The following is a 26,745-nucleotide window of genomic DNA, read 5'->3' as shown; positions in this document are numbered from 1 at the left end:
TTGCTGATTGTGACTGAGAGCAAAGAAATGTGGACTCATCCAAAGGAATGAAATGATTGCCGGCCTTTCACTGGGACTCCACCACCATTATCGCTAATAGTTCCTGACATATCTCTCTCTGCTTAAGAGCATTCTTTTTTTAAACAGAAATGGCCTGGCCTTCTTAGTTTGTTCTTTGATTTGAATCAAACAAATTACTTCTGGCCAGCTGATTTATTTGTTGCTTTTGCCACTAGTTAAAAAAAAAGTAAACCTAACAAAAAAGGATCTTATCCTCTAGAATTTACTGCATTTTGATCCTCTCATATCTATTGCTCCTTGAAAACTATGTCATCATTCTTCTGTAACCTCTTAGAATACAGTAATTCTTCCTTCTGGCTAAGATGCCTTATAAATAGAGCAACTGCATATCATCTAAGCCCTGAATTTAGCTGTGTCACCTCAAAGTACATGCCAACAATTTTTTTTTAATCTTAGACATATTTATTATAAAACACATAAAGGTACTGGCATTCACCAGTCAATAGGTTTAGGGTTAAGACTTTTTTTTTTTAAAGGATGCTACAGATTAAAATTCAGCTTGTCTTTGTTGTATAAACTACATCCAGTATGCGTCTGCCCCCCACCCCCACCTCCTACAGGGTTTTTTGTTTTTTTTAAGTATATTCAGTTTGGAAAACTTAACCACAAAGTACCAGCACTCACATCCCACTGTTGTGCTGTTATCTGTGTAGTTTTGTGCCTTGAGTGAAGTGAGTGAGTGAAGTCACTCAGTCGTGTCGGACTCTTTGCCTGCCATGGTAGGACAGCCTACCAGACTCCTCCTTCCATGGAATTTTCCAGGCAAGAGTGCTGGAGTGGGTTGCTATTTCCTTCTCCAGGGGATCTTAGGGATCAAACCCAGGTCTTCTGCATTGTAGGCAGACGCTTTACCGTCTGAGCCACCAGGGAAGTCTTAGCGAGGGCTTACTATTTTGTAGAAAGAATTCCTACTGTAAGGATATTATTTTAAATCAACCCTCTATTGTATTCCAACACTAGGCTTAGTATTTCCTGACTAGTTTTATAGCCTTTGTTAGACCCATTCTTTTACTAAATATATAATCTTTTCAAACTCAAAACTTATTTTGGATGTGTTTCTCTTTTATTGCTTTTGTAGAACCCACTGGGTTGGTGACATTTACAAGACAGAGTCTTGAAGATTTTCCAGAGTGGGAAAGGTAATAATAATGTAAATCTCTGTAATCTTAGAATTAGGACTCTTTCACCATGAGAGGATTCAATTTTATAGCCCCTGAAAAGATAGTCTTCCAGTCTCTTGATTGCCCTAGGACCAGGGAGTTTCTTCCTAAAATGTTTGATTGATAGTTCTCATTGTTAGAAAGGTCATGCCTTTTGAATCAGTCTGCAACTCTTTCATGTCTACTCTTTTGCCTTAGTTTTGTCTTCTGAAACAAAGTCCTATTTAGAATTTAGGAGTTTTCGGTGAGAAGACACTAATATTAAACACCAATATTTAATATTCCTCCTTACCCTCAGTTATATGGTTAGTGTTTGTATTTTATGGCTTTTCTTTCTGGAGGACAAGATTAGTGCATTTTTAAAATTAAACTAAAGTGTAAATTGTAATTACTTAGAATTTGTCTGAGTGACAAAGAATTTTGGAGTTTGTCCACGTGTGTTTGTGTGTTAGTTGCTCAGTCATGTCTGACTCTTTGCAACCCCATGAACTGTAGCCCACCAGGCTCCTCTGTCCATGGAATTCTCTAGGCAAGAATACTGAAGTGGGTGGCTATTCCCTTCTCCAGGGGATCTTCCTTGACCCAGGGAATGAACCCTAGTCTCCTGCATTGTAGGCAGATCCTTTACCATCCAAAGAATTTACCATCAGAGAAATGGCAATTTTGTGGAAGTTTCTAATTTCCTAGGATTTTTTCCTTATTATTAACCTGCATATGCTAAGGATAATAGTAACCAATGTGAGTTTGTTCAGATTTGTAAGTTCCTTAGTGCCCTGAAATAGTTCTAACCTGGAACAAATCCCCAGAGCACTTAAAGCAGAATGACTCTACTTTTTTCAGTGCATGTGAGGACATGATCTGATGTACTAAAGGCATATTTTGGATGTGCATTCATGTTAACCAGTGCCTCTTCATTTTCACTTTCTAATGATCTTTATCATAGTTTGTGATTGTTTTGTTTAGAATTAACGATGAAAGGGAATTAGTTATTGTTCAAGGAATTAAGTTGAGAAGGTATATGCTTAGATGACTTTCCTATGTTTTCATCCATCAAAGATGTTTATTTGTGAGGTGAAAGAAAAACAAACTTACTTTAGGAGGCTGACTGCATCGCTGAGATGATATTATTATAGCAGAGGGAAGTGGATAAAAGATTAAGCAACCAAAAGAAAGACAAAAACAAGAACAAAATTGAGTCAGAAAGGAAGAGCCATGTACAGCATTTTGGAATCATAGCATATTAGAGATGAAAGGGACCCAGAAAGTCATCTGATCCAGCTGCCTACTAAAAACAGTCAACTCTAATACCTATGACAGGCGGAGACTAGACAGCCCTGGTGATGGGAAATCCACTGTTGGACCACACTCTTCCCATTGTGGGCTGCTTGTGTTATTATCTGATAGTTTAATTCATTGAAGAAGTCTGTCTTCCAGAAATCTCCCTACCATGCCAAATCCCATTCCTGGTTCTTCTATCTGGAGCTGCAATAAATCTAATTTTCTTTAACATTTGACCCTCCTTCATGTATCTTAATGTTTTCTTGATCCACCCCCCACCTCTAACAATGCACATAAGTACATGTTAAACTACTCATTTCACATGTAATATGAATTGTAAACCCTTTACACTCTGCTCTTAACATATCCTAAGCAATTAGTCCTTCTTAAAATATGGTGCCTAGAACTAAAAGTAACAATCTGCTGTGTTCTTAGCTCTTTTATTAGTCTCTAATAGGAATACATGTATCATTCATGTTGCTTTGGTGTAGATTTTATAGATCTTTCAGAGGAATTGTTTTTAATTTAGCTCAGAATCTCTCCTCTGCATCTGGCATTTGTTTGGCCACTAATGTGAAAGGGCACCTATTTGTATACCATCTGGGAGAGAAGGGATAGGTCAAAATACAGATTGGTGAGGTTGCTGTGTCCATAAGATAATTCTGCCCCTTAAGTAAGATCAAGATATTCCCCTTGCCCTAGATAGGCAGAATTTAACTTGATACTTTTCAAACTTTTTTTTTTCATTCCATTGATCTCTGTTTTCGTTGTTTCATAAATGAGTTGGAGAATGTAATTAAAATCCATCTCCAAGATTCCACAGAACCAGAAACATGCTTTCACTTGAAGAGAGAGGATGAAAAAGAGATGAGGACTGTTAGTTTTCCTAAGAGTACAGGGCTAAATGAGTGCCAGGAAGCTGGAGGCTTTTCTGAGTTCCAAATTTCTGGCATTATAGTTAACCCTGTGATTATCAGTAAATATCTTAGTAATCACAGAGAACCAGAATAATATTTAATTGCTGGGGCAGTGGTGTGAAGAATTTGCTGGGGCCAGAAGGGGAAACCTATTAGGAAGTTGAAGGATGCTTATTAAAAAAAAAAAAAAACTAGTTTCTAGCAACTTTGTAATTTTATTGAGACGTGACAACTACAGTCACAGAGAATAGTTGACAACAGATGAGATTTCTGGATCATGCTGCTTTATCTTTTCCATATATCCTCACAGATGATCTCCCTTGGAATAAAATAGCTAGGAAAGTAGAATCCTCCCCCCGCCCCCCCCCCCCAAGGAAACTAAAAAGAATGAAACCTAGGGTACTAACTTTCTCCAAGAGATTTGGTAAGTAATTTTTCTAAAAGTATAGTTTACCTTAGGCTTTCTGGATTCAGATCTTTGTTGCTTGATTTACTAGTATTAGGTTACTTAAATGCTTATTGTACTTTGTTTCCTCCTCTGTAAAAGGGAGATAGTAACAGGGATGTTGTGAAGATTAAATGAGTACAAATGAAGCTTTTAGAACTACACTAAATAACCTGGATTGGAGCCTTACTAGAAATATATTTGGACTCATTGATACCATGATGAAAGTAAATCCCAATAAATAAATAGAGCTTCCCAGCTGAATTGTTTTATTGTTTTGTTGTTGTTGTTGTTTTTTAATGTAATTGTTCTAAAAATATGCAAGTCCCCTCCAACAAGTTTATGCCATGCTATGTAAGTTAGGGGTTTATATCTGTTACATTCTGTTGCATTCTATTATGGTTTATTTATTTTTATTCAGTTAATAATCAGGAGAAAAAAATTAAGAAAAAATGTCATCATCAACTGCTATTAATAAAAAGGAATTTTTAGTATTAGTTCTATGTGACACAGGAACCTTTATGAGGAAATGAAGACCCAAAGAAGCAGATCTATGTACTTTTATACTAGGTTTGGTGAAGAATAGACAGTCATGCAGGAATATGATGTGTAAAAGAGCATGGGGTGATTATAGTACACTGCAGGAAACAGCAAGATCTGATCATTAGAATTCTTCTTGGCATTTCTTTGTCTTCAGAGATAAGAATGCTCCTTTCTTCCAGGCATAGGTAGTGTCCCTCACGTGAGTTTTATGGCTTGTTTCAGGCAAACAGGATGAGAGGGGGAGAAAGTCAGAGTGACCTTTCTGCTTCTGCCATTTTATCAGACTTCTTCAGCTTAAAATATTCAATATGCCAGGGTGCCAAATTTGGGGGTAGTTTATCTGAACCCCATATACACCTTAGTGACCATGGTTTATGAAAAGGAAAGAAAATAATTGTGACTTACAGGCACTACACTTACCTGTCAGTTTCATTTATATAAAATTACCATAGATGAGGATTTCTTTAGTAGTTCTGTAGCATGTCATTAAGACACCCCCCTACACATATACACAGTTTCCAAACTAGTGAAAATAGAGCCCCTCTGAGCATTGTATATAATTCTTTTGGTCAGTTTTTTCTATATTTTTCCTTAGGTTGCCAGCTCTAGCATAATAATAACATTTCTTAGATCTTAATTTTTAAAAACACTTGGAGAAATTTTTCAACTTTTAAAGAGGAGACACTTAAACTGGTAATGCCACCATGGAAAACAGTATGGTCATTTCTCAAAAAACTAAAAAATAGAACTACTATATGGCCCAGTAATTCCACTCTTGGGTATATATCCAAAAGAAGCCAAAAGCTTATTTAAAAAGATACATGCACCCTAATGTTCATAGTATATTTACAGTTGCCAAGATATGGAAACTACCTGAGTGTCCATCAAGAAATGAAAGGATAAAGAAGTTATGACTGACACACACACACACACACACACACACACACACACACACACACACACACACACACACACACACACACACACACACACACACACACACACACACACACACACACACACTGGAATACTACTCAGTCATAAAGAACAAAATTTTGCCATTTGAAGCAGCATGGATGGACTTAGAGGGCATTATGCTAATAAGTGAAATAAGTCAGATGAGAAAGACAAATACTGTATCGTATCACTTATATGTGAAATCTAAAAAATACAATAAACTCCTGGATATAACAAAAAAGAAGCTGACTCACAGATACAGAGAATAAACTAGTGGTTACCAGTGATGGCAGGGTTAGGGTGGGGAGTTGAAGATACAAACTGTTGGACGTTAGATAGGCTCAAGGATGTTACAGCATGGGGAATATAGTCAATATTTTGTAATAACTGTAAATAGAAAGTAACCTTTAAAAATTGTATAAAAATATTTTTAAAAATATAAAAGGGGAGAAACTGGCATTTTGTAGGGGTAAACCAGTTTTCAAAACAGTATATGATCCCATTTTAATTTAGATATGTGTATTTATACATTTGCAAAAGAAAAATTGGGGGAGACTGTCCCAGAATGTGAAGAGTAAGGATCTATTTCTGCCTTTTGAGATTTGGAATAGTTTCAGTTTTCTTTCCTAGTTAATCTGTATTGTCAGACTTTTCTATAGTGAAATACTTACCATTAAAAAAATAAATGAGGGAATATCTTTTTAAACCATAGATGTGAAAAACTCCTGACTCGATTGCATGTCACTTACGAAGGTACCATAGAAGGAAATGGTCAAGGCATGCTACAGGTAGGTGAATCACAGTGGTGGGGGATGCGGGAGGAGACTCTCTTGTCAAGCTTCTGACAGCGAAGGAAATTGGAAAAGCTGTTTATTTTCTTCTAAGCTGATTTAATGCAAACAAGCATAATAGCAGAATGGAGAAAAACACCAAACAGATCATCTTGACAGCCTTGGTAATACTGTTATCTGCCGATATACGTTCTCTGTATCTTACATGTGCCTCTTTAAAAAGCCTTTGACAGAAAATCCCAAGATCTGGACAACATCAGGCCTCTTGGTTCAGACACAGATTGTAAATTGACAGTGGAGGAAGTTCCCAGGGTATAGTCTTGACAAGCTGTCACCAGACAGTTTTGTTCTTTTTCTTTAAAGGCTCTCGCTCTGCCCTAAATAATGACCAGCTTGAGATGTTTTTCTGCCACCAACCTTGTTTGGGTCTAGGAGGCAGACATCTAAAACTGATTGATAAGAAAGTCCTCTCTCCCATATGTAATAGTTTCAGGTATGTGAGCCAAATACACTTGCTGTCTCACTTACTGACTCTTGATGTCCTGTTTTAGAGCAGGTAATTTTATCCGTCTCTCAATTCTTATTATTCTGTGTTACTGCCATTACTTAAAAATATATTTTTGGAAAAAGAAGTTAACAAATAAAACATTTTGTGTATCTAGCTTTTAAATTGTTATAACACCTAACCCAAACATGTGCTTTCCTTTTGCTTTATGGTGATCTTTAAAAAAAAAAAAATCACCGATCAGAGATGAAATGTTAGTGCTTTGTGTTTTATCTTATTTATGAGAGTATTGTAATCCTGATTTTCTTTGAAAGAAGCTTGTACACCATCTCATTTGTACTGAGAGCAGCTGATTTTTCTTCAGAGCCTTATGTTTACATAGGCTTAGAAGTTAAATAATGCAGTTATTAAATAATGGACAATTTGTTTGAATGTGGACTATTTTTTAAAATATTTATTATAAAATGACCTGACTGATTTGCATTTGACTAGTTATTTCATGCACATGCTTTAGGTAGGTGCCTGCATTCTTTTTATTTTTTATTTTTTTTATTTTTTCCTGCATTCTTTTTAGAATGACCTTTTATTTAGACATATTTGTATTTAAAAGTTTCAAAGAGGCAAACTGTATTTTGTTTTAAATCACCTTCATCCAGTGATTAAGATTATAGACTAAAATACTTAGGATAACTGAATTAGTTTTTGTCCTGTACTTAAAGTTTTTCTAAAATTTGTATTTAATAAGTCCCTTTTCTTCTATATAATAAAGCAATAATTTTGAAATAGGGCTAAAATTTGTTTTGAATGACTATCGCTTTCCCCCCCACATTTCCATCTTGACAAGGTTCTTACCTACATTAACATCTTGGATTAACTGAGGGAGGCTTAATACACATGAAATAAACAGAGCTACTGCTCGTTAGCACCACAGGAATGCTGACTTTTCATTACAGTACAATTCAGCAAGGAATTATTCAACAACATTGAAGGTTGAGATTCTCCCCACTTTCCTGGAATGTATTATAGATGAAATGTGAAACCTTGGCGATTAAAAGAATACCATAAAGGTTTCTATTTATTTTTCTCCCTACCCATGCCATGTATCCCCAGGAGATCAGGGAATATTGTATTGCAGTGCTCCAAAGCTCCTGGTGTAGCGTATAAATTACATTATGCTGAATGGCAACAACAACAAAACCTCTCTAAGGAGTGTTATCATTTCTCTCTTTTCATCAAGTTATAATTCAGAAACTAAGTAAGCTGAACAAGTAGCTTTAAAGTAAAGTGATTTGGAAAAAGGCTAAAAATAAAGAAGCACTCATATGCTTGTTTTCATGTACTGGAACAGGTTTCTCACCTGTTATAGAGAGCTGTTTATTAAGAACATTTTTAAGTAGTAGCAACTTTGATTTTCTAAAAGACTCCTGCTTTCAGAGGCATACTGAGTTTAGTGTATTTGTTTCTGTGCATCCCTTTTAAGTAATAAATGTTGGCCTTTTATTCAAAGAATGAACAATAGCATGCACATTAACTGTATTTCATTTATCATTTTCAAGTGCGATATAGATTGAATAGAGCTTATCTTTTAAATTAAGTTATGTATCTTGTTCCAGTAACAATTAAGTTTAGCTGATCTCAGACCTTCTTTGTTTCTCATTTCTATTCTGAGTACTATGATACTTCGCCAGTCTCTCAGTTTTCAAGAGCTGTCCATTTTGTGTCTTTGCTGGGTCTCATTCCGCGCCCGCCCCTCCCTCCACTGACCTGTTTGAGGCCCTAAGAGTGCTTGTTTAAACTATTCAGTATTTACCTAACCAGTCTTTCTGCTTTTACTTTTCCAGTTCATTCCTTAAACTCTAGTCTAAATTATTTTCCTAAAACACAGATACAGTTGTTATTTTTCTTAGAATCTTTCCCAGAATCTTCAGAGTTAGGTATGAATTTCTTGGCTCCCAGACCAGCTCATTACCAACTTTGACTCTCCACATACTGTACTCTGCAGATAGGCATGAAGAATCTGCTTACCACTCTCTTCATACAGCTCTTTGCCTGTGGTTTTTCCCCTGTCCTTGTGCAGCAATTCCTTCAGCCTAAAACTGTAATCTCCTGAGTGGTGAGAGCACTGGGAATACCTTTTGTTCTAATATTTGGTCTCTGACCCTAGTTCCTAACTAAGAGTGCCTGAATCCCTTGAAATTTCCCAGTATGTCTTTTGTTCTAATAACAAAACTCTTGGTGGGCTCCTGGGTACCTGCAGCATGGGGACTGGGCACCAGAAAGACTAAGCCATGATTATAAGTTTGGGACTTTCTGCCCCACCTCCCATCCTCTGGGAAAGTGAGAGGAACTGGAGACTCAGTTAATGATCAGTCATGCGAATGTGTTGAAACTTCCATAAAAGTTTCCAAAGCACAGGATTTGGAGAGCTTTGGGGTTGGTGAATGTGTGGAGGTACTGGGAGATGACTTGCCTGGAAAGGGTGTGGGACCTCTATGCCCCTTCCCATGTACCTTGCCCTGATATCTACACCCGGCTGTTCCTCTGTGTGTGTGCTTAGTCGCTCAGTCGTGTCTGACTCTTTGCGACCCCATGGACTGTAGCCCGCCAGAGTCCTCTGTCCATGGGGATTCTCCAGGCAAGAATACTGGAGTGGGTTGCTAGGCCCTCCTTCAGGGGATCTTCCCCACCCAGGGATCAAACCCTGGTCTCCCACATTGCAGGTGGATTCTTTACCGTCTGAGCTACCATGGAAGCCCTGTTCATCTGTATCCTTTACTGTATCCTTTTCAGTAAATCAGTAAGTGAAAGTGTTACCCTGAATTCTGTGAGCTATTCTAGCAAGTCATCAAACCTTGGAAGCAGATAATGGAAACTAATTTATAGCTGGTCAACTAGAAGTACAGGTGTCAGTCTGGGGCTTGAAATTGGCATCTGAACTAGGGCAGTCTTGTACGACTGAATCCTTAGCCTGTGCGATCGTTCACTGACTCCTGGTAGAGAGTGTCAGAACTGAATTGGATTGTAGGCCATCCAGCTGGTTGTTGCAGAATTGCGGAAAATCCATGCATCTGGTGTCAGAAGTGTCATGAGTGTGGTAGTAGCATGAGAATAAAAAGGAGACCCAGGAGTGAGTTCTTCCTATACAGTGTAGAAGTCTCTGTTACATTACTTACTAAATTCTGGGTATTTAATTGTATATGACTATGTATGTACCCAAGTTCGATGTGTATGTGTAATCTCAGTTCAGTTCAGTCGCTCAGTTGTGTCCGACTCTTTGCGACCCCATGGACTGCAGCATGCCAGTCTTCCCTGTCCAACACCAACTCCCAGAGTTTACTCAAACTCATGTCCATTGCGTCGGTGATGCCATCCAACCATCTCATCCTCTGTCATCCCCTTTTCCCACCTTCAATCTTTCCCAGCATCAGGGTCTTTTCCAATGAGTCAGTTCTTTGCATCAGGTGGCCAGAGTACTGGAGTTTCAGCTTCAGCAGCAGTCCTTCCAGTGAATATTCAGGACTGATTTCCTTTAAGACTGACTGGTTGGATCTCCTTGCTGTCCAAGGGACTCTCAAGAGTCTTCTCCAACACCAGTTCAGAAGCATCAATTCTTCGGTGCTCAGCTTTCTTTATAGTCCAACTCTCACATCCATACATGACTACTGGAAAAACCATAGCTTTGACTAGGCGGACCTTTGTCAGTAAAGTAATGTCTCTGCTTTTTAATATGCTGTCTGGGTTTGTCATGGCTTTTCTTCCAGGGAGCAAGCGTCTTTTAATTTCATGGCTGCAGTCACCATCTGCAGTGATTTTGGAGCCCCCAAAAATAAAGTCTGTCTCTGTTTCCATTGTTTCCCCATCTATTTGCCATGAAGTGATAGTACCAGATGCCATGATCTTAGTTTTCTGATTGTTGAGTTTTAAGTCAACTTTTTCACTCTCCTCTTTCACTTTCATCAAGATGCTCTTTGGTTCTTCTTTGCTTTCTGCCATAAGGGTGGTGTCATCTGCGTATCTGAGGTTATTGATATTTCTCCCAGCAATCTTGATTCCCGCTTGTCCTTCATCCAGTCCAGCATTTCTCATGATGTACTCTGCATATAAGTTAAATTAGCAGGGTGATATTATACAGCCTTGACATACTCCTTTCCTGATTTGGAACCAGTCTTGTTCCATGTCCAGCTCTAACTGTTGCTTCTTGACCTGCATACAGAGCTCCTCAAATAGAATAAGACAGGGTTAGAAACTGTTTCTAATGTGTTTCCCTGTAGAGCTTGGCATACTGTTGAGGACATAGTAAGTTTAAGACAAATAATCCTGGCAAACTGAATTTGCTTTCTCATTGTTGTTCAGTTGCTAAGTCATATCCAACTCTTTGCAGCCCCATGGACTGCAGCAAGCCAGGCTTCCCTGTACTTCACTATCTTCTAGAGTTCACTTTCTCTTGAGGATTGTCTAACCCACCCACCTTTATTAGTAGGAACTTGGGGATCCCAACATACTGCTCCATAGAAAACTTACATGTAATTTTAAACTAAATTTCAAGTATTAATTTCTTGTTAAACTAGATTTTTTTTTTATCTTCATATTTTCCCCCTTAGGTGTATTAAAACAAAAAGTTTGTAATATTTATGCAGTTTGGGGCTTGTGATTGAATTTAGAAGGAAGAAATCTTTATCCCTTAAAAAGTTATTATACTCTGTATAATAGAGTATAATAGGTTCATCCTGTTATACAGAGCCTATTATACAGGGTGAAGTAAGTCAGAAAAAGAAAAACAAATATCATACACTAACACATATATATGGAATTTAGAAAGATGGTCCTGATGAAATTATTTGCAGGGCACCAATGGAGACGCAGACATAGAGAACAGTTATGGACACAGGTGGAGGGTGGGCGGAAAGGAGAAGGTGGGATGTATGGAGAAAGTAACATGGAAACTTACATTACCATATGTAAAATAGATAGCCAATGGGAATTTGCTGTGTGGCTCAGGAAATTCAAACCAGAGCTCTGTAGCCTAGAGGGATGGGATGGGGAGGGAGGTGAGAGGGCGATTCAAGAGGGAGGGGACATACGTATACCTGTGGCTGAGTCATGTTGAGGTTTGGCAGAAACCAATATAATTCTGTAAAGCAGCTATCTTCAATTTAAAAATTAATTAATTAAAAAAAAAACAAAAAAGAAATTACTCAGAAAAGGTTACTTCCTAAACTTTTCAAATCCTTCAGACAAGTGTTTGATTGCCATGTTATATAAAACAGGTATAGGCTATGTACCGTGAAGATATCATGGGTTCAGTTCCAGACTGTCACAATAAAGCAAGTCACATGAAGTTTTTGTTTCCCACTGTTTATAAAAGTTATGTTTACACTATACTGTGGTCTTTTAAGTGTCCAATAGCATTGATGTCTAAGGAAATGTACATGCCTTAATTAAAAAGTACTTTCTTGCTAAAAAAATCCCAACCATCATCTGAGTCTTCAGCAAGTCATAATCTTTTTGCTCGTTGAGGGTTTGAAATGTTGCAGGGATTACCAAAATATGACACAAAGTGAGCAAATGCTATTAGATAAATGGCACCAAGAGCCTTGCTTGGTGCAGTGTTGATATAAACATTCAGTTTGTTTTTAAAAAAAAATTGCAACATCTGTGAAGTGCTATAAAGCAAAACACAATAAGGTGAGATATATTTGTGTAATTATATTAATGTCATATGAAGTACATAAACGGAAATTGAGTAGTGAATGGTGGAGAAATGACCTTAAAACCTTTCCAGATAAAACCTCCCTTGATTTGTAGCCCTCGGAGCACACGTAAGGTTTCTAAACAAGAGCCCATAGATTACAATGAGGCTTTTGCCTAAAAGCTCTATATTCTAAGTTCATTCTAAGGTTTTGGAATCCAAAGAAATATTCAGAAATGCTAACTGCAGTGAAGTGGAAAGAGTGCAGTCAGCCACAATCCAGTATCCCTGGGAAGATTGATAATTTGGGGATTGATTTATATGGGGAAGGAAAGGAAGGTCAGAGCTTAGAGGGAGTACTTCTTAATCATAAATGTAGGTGTTTTAAATCAGCATTTAACATGTCACATTTTCCCAAATAGGTGGATTTTGCAAACCGTTTTGTTGGAGGTGGTGTAACCAGTGCAGGACTTGTGCAAGAAGAAATCCGCTTTTTAATCAACCCTGAGTTGATTGTTTCACGGCTCTTCACTGAGGTGCTGGATCACAATGAATGTCTTATCATCACAGGTTAGTCCTGAGGCATCTGGACAATGGAATAGTTCTCCATCTATGACGATCATGAAGACTAGAGGCCACTCAGTTATAGCTTTTCTCTTCCATGGGCATTAGTCCCAATATTTTTTTTTAAAAAAACTTTGTATTGGGGTGTAGCCAATTAACAATGTTGTGATAGTTTTTGGTGAACAACAAAGGAGTTAGTCTTAATATTTTATTTCATTAATTTATATTTGGTTTTTTTTAATTGTTAGTTTCATTTTCTTAATATTGAGTAAGATATTTTATCCCCACATTTTCTTTCTTGGCTTCTTTAGCTGAGGAACAAGGGCAAAAATGGTTCAGTTACTCTCTAGTTTGAAAATTTTATGATATAGTACCCTTTAAAAAAAGTGATTTGTCTTTGAGCATGAATCCTATTACTGTCCTTTTATTATATTTCCAGAGTGATTTGTTGTACTTCAGTATGAACATACTAAGTATAAAAAACAGTTGCAGTGTTTGAAGAGGGTCAATACAACAGTGAGCTTTATAGAAGGAAAATAAATCAGTAACCTTATATTTATTCTAATTTCTAATCTTAAGAGAAAAATATGATTATCATAGTGCCTCTTTGATTTATGTTAACATGGGAGGAGAAAAGATGGAAACATAGTCAAATTTATACTTACAGGCCTACTATCAGGATTTATAGTATTTTCCTTAAGTTTCTTTAGATTGTAATATCACTATGTCAGAGTATTTTCTTTTGATAAGCTATCAAAAAAAATGATGGTTAACTCATAACTCTAAAGAAACTCTTTATCAGTCACTGTAGGGAAGTTAAGCCTTTTTTATTCAGGTACCTAAAAGAACGTACTGTGTTGCGTCCAACTGTTTGCAACCCCATGGACTGTGGCCTGCCAGGCTCCTCTGTCCATGGAATTTTCCTGGCAAGAATACTGGAGTGGGTTGACATTTCCTTCTCCAGGGGATCTTCCTGACCCAGGGACTAAACCCACGTCTCTTGTGTCTCTTGCATTGGCAGGCATATTCTTTACCACTGTACCACCTAGGAAGCCCACCTAAAAGAACATTCCCATATAAAAGCCATAACCAGCCATCAGTTGCTGATGCTTTTTTTCTTTCTGCAGAATAAGATTCATTTCCTCTTTCAATCTATTCCCACTTTGAGATTAGTGCAGGAGACTAACAGGCTAAGTATAGAAGAATTTGGTTGATTGTCATTCTCAAAGATTACAGTTGGATGAAAACCGTCTCCTGCTAGTCATCTCCTTTTAGTTCTATCAAATGTATAACTCAGCTCGTCCATCCACAAAGAGGTTAGACAGGACTAAGACTCTGGGGCCACGTTGTTTACCTCAGATACATTTGTAGGCAACCTACAGGGATGTATCTAAATTTTGTCCCTTATGTTCTGCTTTCAGGATTTCCTCTTTGTCTTTCAACTATTCTATGATGTGTATATCTCTTTGACTTTATCCTATTTCGATTCATTGAATGTCTTGAATGTTTATATAAATTTGGTACATATTTGGCCATTATATCTTTAAGTATTTTTTGTGTCCCTTTCTCTCCTCTCTCTTTCTAGGACTCCTATTATGCATGTGTTGGTTCAGTTCAGTTCAGTCGCTCAGTCGTATCCGACTCTGTGACCCCATGGACTGCAGGCTTTCTTGTCCATCACCAACTCCCGGAGCTTGCTCAAACTCATGTCCATCGAGTTGGTGATGCCACCCAACCATCTCATCCTCTGTCATCCCTGTCTCCTGCCTTCAGTCTTTCCCAGCATCAGGGTCTTTTCCAATAAGTCATCTCTTTACATCAGGTGGCCAAAGTTGGAGTTTAGTTGGTACCTTTGGTGGTATCACACTGGTCCCTGAACCCTATTCATTTTTCTTCATTCTTTTTGTTTCTGAAACTGGACAATTTTAATTGACTTATCTTTGAGTTCACTGCCTCCTTCTTCTGCCATCTCTAATCTGTTTTTTAATCCTTTCAGTGAAATGTTTATTCCAGGTATTATACTCTTCAACTATAGAATTTCTATTTGATTCTTATCTCTATTGAGATTTTCTATTTGTGAGGCATTGTTCTCATATTTTCATTTAGTTATTTAGACATAATTCTCTAGTTTTTTTTTTTTTTTTTTTTTTTTTTTTAGCATATTTAAAACATTTGACTTAAAGTTTCTGTTTAGTAAGTCCAGCATCTGAGCTTCTCAGGGACAGTTACTCATGAATACTTTTGTTCCCTGAATACGGACCCAACTTTCTTATTTCTTTGCATGTCTCAATTTTTTGTTGAAAACTGGATGTTTTAAAAGTGGCAATTCTTAGAATGAGATTTTCTCTTTTCCTCAGAGTTTGTTTTTGTTGCTATTTCTTTAGTGACTTTCCTAATGCTGTGAAATCTTTATTTCGTGTGTAGTCACTAAAGTCTCTGGATGGTTAGATTAGTGGTTAGCTAATGATTAGACAGAGATTTCTTTAAATGCCTAGAGCTTATAAGTCACTCATTCTTTGCCAAAGGGCTCTGTGTTTTTGTTGGGGCTCACCTTCAACACTCCATCAGGCAGTTGACACTTCTTCCTGCTTGCATGGAACTTCATGATCAGAGTGATGCTTGCTATCAAGATATACATAACTTACTGTGTTTACCAATATTCAGTCAATTTTTCTTTAATCAATACTTCTCAGACTGCTTCAAGCCTTTGGTTAATTCCCACAGTTCAGAAAAAGATGATTCTCATAAGTTTTACCAGTGTTGTTATTATTTTTATGGATAAGGAATTCTGTGAGGTTTTTATGCCATCATTTTTGCTGATGTGTCCTGATCTTTCAGAAGTACTTGTAGGTGAAAGGGCTTTCAACAAGTTATTCCACATCTTTTAGATAATGCTATATTATTTTTTATAATATTCTTGTGATTCTACTGTTTTGGTGAGGTAAGGCAAAAAATAAAAATTGTTGATTGAGTTTGTGGGAAGTTTAGAATGGAACTTTAGCAAAGGAATTTCTTTTTTGATAGAAACGCAAGTTATTAACCTGAAGTTAATAACCTGAAGCATTTCATCCAGTATTCTGAGGTTGATCCAAAATGTACTAAAAGAGAAAGATAAAACCCTTTTATTCTCAGCATTGTCTCAACTCACATACTGGTCATCTGTCTGCATTTGTTGTGTATTATGTATGCAGATAAGAAGGATGCAGTTAGAAGTTATTAGGGGACAAAAAGTGTAAGGAACTACAGAACAAAAAAATTAAACTGTCATAAATTCATTGTTGGGCATATGAATACTTTGAATATTGATCTCAGACTGTTTCAGAGGGCACTGAAGGTCTGGAATGTGATTGTCTCCAGCATTTGAGTGTATCAAATAATGCTCTTAAAAGATTTTTAATTTTTAGCTATTAAGCTAGATTTGAACTGAAGACTCAGAACAAAATATTCCATCAATTTTTAGAGATGAATTTATAAAAGATTTGTTAGAATGCAGGGTATTTAAACTCAAAGCTAATTTGTTTCATTTGCTTCACTTCTGTTGTACTAGAGAAGTAGTCTTTTGTCATTTCCCATTAATGTTTCTTTAAATAAAGGATGTAATTTCCCCGGTAATAGTAAAACATTAGATTTTTTTTTTTCTTTTTTCTTTTTTAAGGATAGTTTCTCCCCAGTCTAAAAAAGCTTCATCACTCTGGAGTTCTACCTGGTCTCTTACCTGCAGCCATCGTAAAATAGATGGAAAATAGCAGATCCATGACTCACCTTCACATCTGTAATTACCTCAGGCTAAGGACACCCGGGGTGACTTTAACTCAGCATTTTCCCCCATATCCACTTAACTCTATTATAGTGCCTCCTAATTAATATCTGTGATGTGATGTTCCCTTAATGGAAATGGCCATTTCATCATCTATTTGATGTTGGATTTCTGCCATCTCCCTTCTTAGGAGACTCTTAACCATGTACTGCAATCTATCTGCCTGATCAATTCCATTCCTTCAATGATTCATCCAGGCTCAGTGAGCTAATGGCTGTGACTGTGCTGCCTGAATCTGTAGAAGAGTTTGAGAAATTGGAAATAAATTAAATTTATCATCATTGTGGGGCATCTGGTTGGTATCAGACTTTTAAATGAATATGAAACAGGTCATGCAAACAGGCAAATACTTTTATCCAGACAGTGTTATTCCTCTACTTGCTGTGATTCTCCCTGGAGCAGTCATGAGTTAGAACCTTTCAATAAGTATGGATAGAGGGAAGGAATTAAAAACTCTTAATCTTCCCCCTGCTTTGCTTTTCCCCTAATGTTCCACCAGAACATCCAGTAAATAGCTTCAGTACTAACAGGTGTTACTGTGGTGCTGTGATATTGTTTTGATCTTTCTGTGAGGACATAAAGAAAACACCTAGACATGAAACTTACTGAGCAGAATATTGGTATACTTACTATAAAACCTGCCCTCTAGTGAATCAAATTGTCCTAAACATCACAGGTCCTTGTATCTTCTGTATCAACAGAACTGACAGAAAGGACAAAAGTGGACCCCATTGTTTATAGGACTGGTACTTTTCATTGAGTAACACTAGAGGTGCCCATTGCTACAAAAACAGCCCTACATCACTACTAAATGACACCAGCTCATTGGGAAAGATCCAAATTCAGTTGGAGTTTGGCTTTTCTTAATTATTAGTCATGGGAATGGAAGGCAAGAGTGTTCTTTCTGCTGCATAATCACCACTATTTTAATGATACTAATAAAAGTGGGGTAGATGGTTTTTGTATAAATCGTCTTGCTAGGGGCATAACCCATTAGTAAGTAGAATTTCTTTAATCTCCAATTATTTTTTGCTGTTCTCATTATAAATTTTCATTACTAGTGAAAGAAAATAAGAATTTTTCTTACTACTAAATCTAAGAACTCATAAAGTTGTTTAAATCTTGAAAAGATTTAAATGGGTTCCTTAAGTTTTTAACTTAGGTGAAGATTTATCTTTGAACATGATAATTCCTGCCCTTGAGAAGCTGTCAGTCTAGTGAAGAAGACAGGTTACATTTTTAATGGTTTTATTGAAGTATAATTGGCATATAACAAAATATATATATTTAAAGTGTACAATTAGGTAAGTTTTGACATATGGCTACATAAATGAAGTCGTCTTTTTGCCTGTGTTTTAATTGTTTTTTTTTTTCCTTTAAATTAATTTCTTTATTTTAATTGGAGGCTGATTACTTTACAATATTGTGGTGGTTTTTGCCATATATCAACATGAATCAGCCACTGGTGTAGTTGTTTTTTTTACTCTTGAGTTTTGAATGTGCTTTATATATTTTAGTAAGTCTTTTATGAGGTACATGAAATAAATCTTTTCATTATCTTCAATGACTTTTGAAAAACAGAAGTTTCTAATTTTGTAGTCCAGTTTATTAATTTGGGTTTTTGGGTTTTGTTTTGAAGGGTTTTTTTTTAAAATTCTTTCTGATTTGATTACTGTAGTTTTATAATAATTCATGAAATCAGTGTGAGCCCTCCAACTTTGTTCTTCTTCAGAGTTGTTTGTTGAATTTATGTACAAAAAAGCTTCTTAGAATTTTTAAAAATAATTTTACTTATTTTGGCTGCGCCGGGTGTTCGTTGCTTTGTGCGTGCTTTCTCTAGTTGTAGTGAGCGGGGGCCTCCCTTCAGTTGTGGTGCCTGGGCTTCTCATTGTGGGAGCTTCTCTCATTGTGGAGCACGGGTTCCAGGCACACAGGCTTCAGTAGTTGCGACTCACCAGCTTAGTTGCTCTACAGCCTGTGGAAACCTTCTTAGACCAGGGACCAAACCTGTGTCCTCTGTATTGGCAGGCGGATTCTTACCCACTGCACCACCAGGGAAGTCCTAGAATTTTAATTAAGATTGTTTTGAATCTACAGATCAATTTGGGAAGATTTGACTTTAAAAAAAAATTTTATTGAAGAATAGTTTTAACATTGTGTTAATTTCCTTTGTACGGCACAGTGACTAAGTTATATATCTATGTATATAGTTTTTTTCATATTCTTTTCCATTATGGTTTGTCACAGGATATTGAATATAGTTCCCTACAGTAGGACCTTGTTGTTTATCCATACTTTATATAATAATTTTCCTTTCCTGTTCCCAAACTTCCAGTCCTTCTCACCCCTACTCCCACTTCCCCTTGGCAACCACAGCCTGTTCTCTGTGTCTGAGTCTGTTTATGTTTTGTAAACATGTTCATTTGTGTGATATTTTATATTCCATATATAAGTGATATCATGTGATGTTTGTCTTTCTTTTCTGACTGACTTTGCTCAGTATGATAATCTCTAGGTCCATTCATGTTACTGCAAGTGACATTATTTCATTCTTATTGATGGCTAAGTAATATTTCATTGTGTGTGTGTGTGTGTGTGTGACATCTTTTATCAGTTCATCTGTCAGTGAACATTTAGGTTGTATCCATGTCTTGGCTATTGTAAACAGTGCTGCTGTGAACATGAGGGTGCATATATCTTTTCTTTGAGTACACTTGTCACACATTCTTTAAACTGGGACAGTTTGTCAACCTTGTGTTAGTTCACCTTGATATTTTTAAAATATATAAGCCAGTTATTTGGTAGAATATCTCTTTTGGGGGGTTGCCCAATGTTTTTTCTTAACTAGATTCAGTTTATTCATTTTGGTAGGAACCCCACTGAAGTATGGGCTTCCCTGATAGCTCAGTTGGTAAAGAATCCACCTGCAGTTTGATTCCTGAGTCGGGAAGATCCACTCAAGAAGGGATAGGCTATACACTCCAGTATTCTTGGGCTTCCCTTGAGGCTTAGCTGGTAAAGAATCTGCCTGCAATGCAAGAGACCTGGGTTCAATCCCTGGGTTGGGAAGATCCCCTGGAGGAGGGCATGAGAACCCACTCCAGTATTCTGACCTGGAGAATTCCATGGACTGTATAGTCCATGGGGTCGCAAACAGTTAGATACAACTGAGCGACTTTCACTTTGCCACTGAAGTATATCTTTTGAAGAGAAAAGTAGGACCATAAAATCCACATACAACTTACATGCATAGATAACTTACAAATTAGCCCTTTGAATACATGTTTCCTTCACTTATGGGGACCATATCTATGGATTCAATCAACTGCAGATTATTGTAGTACTGTAACATTTACCATTGGAAAAAAATTTACAGTGTAAGGGCACCCATGCAGTTCAAACTCATGTTGTTCAAGAATCAACTGTAGGAGAAGGAAATGGCAACCCAGTCCAGTATTCTTGCCTGGGAAATCTCATGGACAGAGAAGCCTGGTGGGCTACAGTCCATGGGGTCACAAAAGAGTCACACACAACTTAGCGACTAAACAACAACAGTAACGATAAAGAAATACAAGAATTAAGAATTGCAAGGCTCTGGCTCCAACGCCACTTTTAACTTTTGTCTTCTGTCTCTGGAGCTCTTTTATATGTGCTATGGTCATTTTATCATTTGAGTTGGATGTTGCATTTGTCCAAAACCCTTGTTTGGATTGTGTAAAGGTGAAAAATACCAAAACAGTTGTCAAATGAAAAATTAATCTGTGATCCCAAACTGAGGATAAATCTGGAGAATTAGTACATTCATCACATAAAGTGAAATATGTTATTATACTCTGATCACCTTAAATAATGTAAGTGTTTTTATCAATTGCACTTTTATGCTATTCATTTGACTGTGGAATCCTGTTGCTTGGTCTTGGAGACATTTTTGAAATAGAATTGAAATGTTTTCTTCTCTGTTCCAGATGTTTGCAATAATGTGTGACTGACTTAAATTCTAACAATAAAAAGATACTTTCTCACAGGGGAAAAAATATTGAATGGAGAAAGAAAAAAAAAATCAACCGTACTAAAAATACCATTAATCTTAGTTGTCAATATTGGCTTGTTTCTCTTCTTTTTTATATGTGAAAAGTATTGTCTTGCTCAAGGTTTTCAGCTTTTAATTTTACTGTTTTGTAGATTCTTATCAAGCAGTTATTGAGTTGACCATAGAAGTTGGAATGAGCTTATTTAGTTAAATAGTAGAACACTATGGACACCATTCTTTTTTATATGTTCAGGTCCCATGAATTAGAAGTCTGTGTTAAATGCCAAGCTTGGTACCTGTTCTTATCAGATGTTAATTATGCTTTTCTCCCTCCCTGTCTTCTCATGCTTAATATGTTGGTTTTACAAAGCCCTTTGAAGTGTTTTGCCTATTGATAGGCAAATCCTAAATTTAATCTTATTGATACTTTTCTTAGGGAATGTTTTTATATAAAATTTATTTTCTCAACAATGCAAATTGAATATTACCATCAGATTACTGACACTGAAGACAGTGGACTTTTATAAAACACTATGTTTATGTACTCATAAAAGAAAAAATGAATATGACAGACTGTTTTATTTTCTTTGTTGATTGGACCATTCATTCACTGTATGTTAAATATTGTGGTTGCTTAATATTGGAAGCATAATATTTTTCTTCATGGGAAATAATAAGTCATTAAGACTGAAATGAACATGCTCAGTCGTGTCCGACTCTTTGCGACCCCATGAACTGTAGCCTACCAGGTTCCTCCATCTATGGGATTTTCCAGGCAAGAATACTGGAGTGGGTTGTCATTTCCTTCTCCAGGAGATCTTCCCGACCCAGGGATTGAACCCAGGTCTCCCACATGGTAGGCAGATGCTTTTTTTTTATCTAGTTGTTTGTGTGTTTCTTAACAGAGACCCTTTAGAAGGTATAGTTTTTAAGAAATATTTTTTCTGAAAAATAATAGTGGCAGATTATTTGTTTCAGGTACTGAACAGTACAGTGAATACACAGGCTATGCCGAAACATACCGTTGGGCCCGGAGCCATGAAGATAGGAATGAAAGGTGAGTTCATTTCTACTTTAGTATCACATGGCCAAAAGCTAAGGAATGTGGGCTTGACCCTGGTACATTCTGTCTTCCATCTACTCTCACTTCAGAAATATAATGTTCTTCTTAAATTCAATAGTACAGGTTCATTAGTAGTTAAAACAGATTCACCATCTCTCTATACTCAGAAGAACAGAGAAAGAAAAGCCAAATATCTAAACCAAGACCAGGAAAGGCACAACTCTCTACAGGTGTCTCTGCTGCTAATTGTAAGCATACAGTGAAGGTTAACTTCCAACAACAAACTTATTTCGAGTGGATTCTAATTACAACTTAAAGCCTTTAAACAGCTTTTTTAGTTGTCTTTAACTTCGGTGAGATTCAGTAAGTGGGGGAAACCTATGTTGGGACAGTTTGCCTAATACCACAAAACAGTTGCTAGCAGAACCTGTGGTGAACTTTGCCGCTGCTGTCTCTTGTTTCTTATTGAAATACATTTTACACTTTGACATTTTTGCTTCCCCAGAGGCAAATTTTTGTTGAAAACATGTGTGTGGCAAATGTATGTGTGTTTCAGTGGGAAGAGCCATTGTGGCAGAAAGAATCAGCCCTTGTAGCCATACAGCCTTACTCTTTGTAATATCTCAAATCCAGTTGCTAGTCTTTCTTTGTTTTGGATAAAACATATGGCTGCAACAGTTACTTAGGTGGATTTTTAATTCTTTATTATTATTTCAGACTAGCAGGAAGGCTTCTGTTGCTGTTCTTCAGTTTGAAGCATTGATGGGAATATCATCATATGCATGTTTATAAAGAGATGAATGTATAGAATTTCATGTTTCCAAAATCACCATCTCATCCAACTTTTCCTGTCTCCACAGGCAAATTGTTATTGTTTGCTTTGATTTCTTTGCCTTTTTAAAAATAATTTTGTGCACCCAGCAGTTGAGCATAGCAGGTAGAATGTTGTATTGAATTGTTACACTGTTATACTTTTTTTTCCCACAGCACTTGACTCCTTGGGACTAGTTTTTGGACAATATAGGGTGATGTTACAAACTCAGTGACTTAGAGCAGTTCTTCCAGAACAGAGGAGAGAGCTCTTATCCAGATACAAAGGCTGGGTCTTTAGTGTTGGGAGGAAAACAAAGAACTAAATCCTTTTGGTTTGCCCACCAAATCTTTTAACCTTGAAGACTCACTGTTAATGATGTATGTTTACAGTATGTTCTATCTTTTCATTTTACTGCTTAATGCTTTGTACTCCACAGTAGATGTGCCTCGGAATTCCTGATTTGCTGAGATATAAAGCCATTAGTTTGTTTGGTTGTAACATATTAACCCTGCCAAAGTCTCCGAAACCTGCCCTGGTGGGGGTTGTTGTTTGGTGAGTGCCTTTCCCCATTCCTCCTCTCCCCATCTGCCCTGCCCCAGGGACGACTGGCAGAGGCGCAGCACTGAAATCGTCGCCATCGACGCCCTTCACTTCAGACGCTACCTCGACCAGTTTGTGCCTGAGAAAATCAGACGTGAGCTTAACAAGGCCAGTAACCTTATTTCTTCGTTCATCTGGCAGCTGTTATCTATTTACTGCCATTTTATTAATGCTGAAGTTAATGCTTTCTGGTAATTCTTGCAGTGTCAGTACGTCTGCCGACAGCTCTCCTGATTTAATGGGTCTGTCAGCTTGTACAGGATGTACTTTCCATTTTGTAATTGTTTGATTACTGATGCCAGATAGACTGTTGCTTGATATTAAGCCCCACACATGCGTTTATCTCATCAAGTACATTTAGCTGCTTTGGAACATTTTCATTTTAAAACAATATAGAAATGAATGAACCTGGAAAGTTTTTTTCAGACCTACCCAATGACACTTTCTCTGCAAGGTGTGCTATCAGGATTAAAACAGATAAACCATATAAGTCAAGTCATTGTTGTTCTCGTATTGGTAAGAGTCATGTAAATTACTTATTTGATAATTTGACATATTTATGATGGAATATGTGGCTTTCTGTGCTTAGTTTTATCTCCTTTAATCATTTTCTTTTTTTATTGTGTTACAGAAATATAAAAATGAGCTAGACCTATTGTTAGTTCAAATTTTTACTACTGTTAACCATAATAAATAAACTATCATACAATAGTATTCTAATTCTATTCTCTAAGTAGATAGGGCCTTACCAAAACTGTTGATATTTTCTTTAGTTCCTCAAATTACTCTCATAGCCAAGACTGACCCAGTTCTGAAAACCATTTTTTAACTTCCATGAATAGGATTTGGTCATGAAATTCATTATTAAGATAATAAGGTTTGTGGTTTTGCATGACTCCCATGTGCCAGTCCCTACAGACTTTGGTGATGACAGCCAACTGGGTGTACCATTGCAAGGGAGCTGGGAGTGCTTTTGGGGCATGTGTGGCCCTCAGTATATCATCTCCACATCTTTTCCCTGGGTCTAACCGCAGGATGGCCTCTGTCTGGTGCTCTGCTAATCCCAGCTCAAGTGCCTTACCTTTCGTGTTATTAGTAAAATAACCAAATAATCCAGAAAGGCTTTTACTGTGCTTAAAACTTAGGGGATATGTCCAGTATAATTACATTTGTTATCTTATATTCTGGTGTACTTGAGAATCTAATTTGCTGTTGAACATATTTTTTAAATATACAATTAGGTTATTTTAACATTTGAAGTTCTCAAAGGAATCCCATAAAAAGTTTGAAGAGTAAATGCATTATTTTCCAAATTGAACTTACATACAAATTCCATTTTTCTTTTAAGTAATTCCTCAGAAAAGCTGTCCAAAAAGACTGTTTTTTTATGTCAACAGTTGTAACTTCTCTTTTATCTGACTCATGATACTAAGGAATATCTTTTAGGTACCTTTTAGATGTGAGACTGCTTTCACTATCTGAACTCTTGCCTTAAAGCAGTTGTCTCCAAGCACATGGTGTTTTTATTACATAGCATATCAAGTAGAATAAGATTTTTATTTAGCTTTTCATCAAAAGTGTTTGTGAATGTGTCACATGGTCATTGATAGTAGAAGACATTTATAATCAGGGGGTGTGGGGGTCCTAGGATACCAGGGAGGCCCTAATGCCATCTAACTAGTATCCTTATAAGAAGAGATTAGGGCATACAAAAAAAAAAACAAAACAAATTAGGAGTGCATGCCCACAGAATAAATATCATGTGTGGGTCTACATGAAGGTGACCGTCTGCACGCCGAGGAGAGAAGTCTCAAAAGAAACCAAACGTGCTGACGCCCTGATCTTGAACTTCTAGTCTCCAAAACTGAGAAAAGTAATGTCTGTTCTTTTAGTCACATGGTCTGTGTGTTACTTTGTTATGGCAAGAAATACATGGCAAGTTTAGAAAGACATGTATGAAAAGGAAATGTATTTAACCATTATTGTACATTAACACACATTTCAAGTTTCTTTTTTTATGGATAATATTTATATTCCCACAAATACTTTCCTGCAGGAGCTGGATCATTCACTTTTACAAATATAACCCTGGACATAAATAAATATTCTCATTTTTAATTCCCCATGTCGAACTGATGACACCACAACTTGGAGAGCATCGTAAATTAAATGTTTACATCTCACTCTGTTTTGTACACTTCAGTTTAAAGCAGAACTCTATATTAAATCACTTCAGAGATAACTTGTACAGTGCTTTTTTTTTTTTTTTGTATGCCAGAAAGAAACTAGACAGGAACAGAAAAACTCGATTTTTCCAAATGAAGCAATAGACCAGTTTTCACCGTCAGAATTCAGTGTGGATCTCTGAACTCTAGGGGGCTTGCTACTTTTAGGCATTACTCAAGCTTCCCGGGTGGTGCAGTGGTAAACTCTCCCTGCCAATGCAGGAGACATGGATTGAGTCCCTGGGTTGGGAAGATCCCCTGGAGGAGGAAATGGCAATCCGCTCGTATATTCTTGCCTGGAAAATTCCATGGACAGAGGAGCCTAGTGGACTATAGGCCATGGGGTTGCAAAGAATCAGACAAAACTGAGCAACTGAGGACATACACACACAACAGATAACAATTGAAAGGCAATCCCACAAAGTGCTTTATTATCTCTGGAAACAATTGACTCTATCCAGGCCCCTATCCTATTGGACCCACATCATGACTGACAAGAAGAGTTGCTTTTTAAAGGGAAGAGTCAGACTCCTTTTATCTGACTGATACTGTGAAGCTGTGTTTTAAACCTGTGGGGGATCAGCTAGGTAACATTCTCCAGGAGAGCTGTCTTTGGATTGAAAAGATTTATGACTCCAGTTTGCAAAAGTGGCAAATAGCTCAGCAAAGGAAGAGGGAAATCATCTGTGGAAAGTTGTGTTTAGCCGTGTTAGACTCAATCCAATAAGATTAAGTAACAGGTATATTCTGTGGAGTCATCTGGATCAGAAATTTAACAAAGTGAGGAGACCACCTGGGCAGGCAATCACCATTTACCTTTTAAAAACTGATATATTGATTTTGTTGTTTATTATCACCAAATTCAGGAGTGGATTGTTACAGTGCTTGATTAACAAAACCAATCAGTCCCTGCTGTTGATGGTTCAAAGAAGTTCAACATCTGATCATTTATAATTTTTTCTTGAAGGCTGTGTTACTTTACTTTTCAGGAATATTGGCTCAAAATGTATCATTTTTAGTGAGTTTTCCCGTCAGTTTCTCAATGTATAGAATCAGAATAAACATAGAAATATATAATCTGATCTTTGATTTCATACATGGGAAATCTAAGGTCTAAATGATGTTTTCATTTTATATTGCATCTTGAAAAGGCAACATCTATTTACTAAGGTTAGTTATTTTAAAGACAAAAACTCATCTATAATTTTACCTTTCAAATAATTGTTTTCATTTTTGTAGGAATTTCCACATAAATATTAAGTTTCA

The 26,745-nt window shown here is 36.8% G+C and overlaps 1 protein-coding gene across 2 annotated transcripts in view; it reads left to right on the top strand.

The window, feature by feature from the left end:
- The window catches only part of PARG (poly(ADP-ribose) glycohydrolase), a 114,830-nt gene that overhangs the window by 67,657 nt on the left and 20,428 nt on the right, over positions 1-26,745 (top strand). For both annotated transcript variants that reach the window (XM_065922773.1, XM_065922772.1), the window contains exons 11-15: positions 1,160-1,220; positions 6,094-6,169; positions 12,789-12,936; positions 21,756-21,834; positions 23,254-23,362. In XM_065922773.1, coding sequence (XP_065778845.1) covers positions 1,160-1,220; positions 6,094-6,169; positions 12,789-12,936; positions 21,756-21,834; positions 23,254-23,362 — 473 coding nt within the window. The remainder of the gene's footprint in view (positions 1-1,159; positions 1,221-6,093; positions 6,170-12,788; positions 12,937-21,755; positions 21,835-23,253; positions 23,363-26,745) is intronic.

The sequence above is a fragment of the Muntiacus reevesi genome, chromosome 2, assembly GCF_963930625.1.
Source record: "Muntiacus reevesi chromosome 2, mMunRee1.1, whole genome shotgun sequence".
Taxonomy (NCBI): domain Eukaryota; kingdom Metazoa; phylum Chordata; class Mammalia; order Artiodactyla; family Cervidae; genus Muntiacus; species Muntiacus reevesi.
The sequence above is the reverse complement of the archived record's forward strand: the minus strand, read 5'-3'. Positions and strand labels throughout refer to the sequence as shown.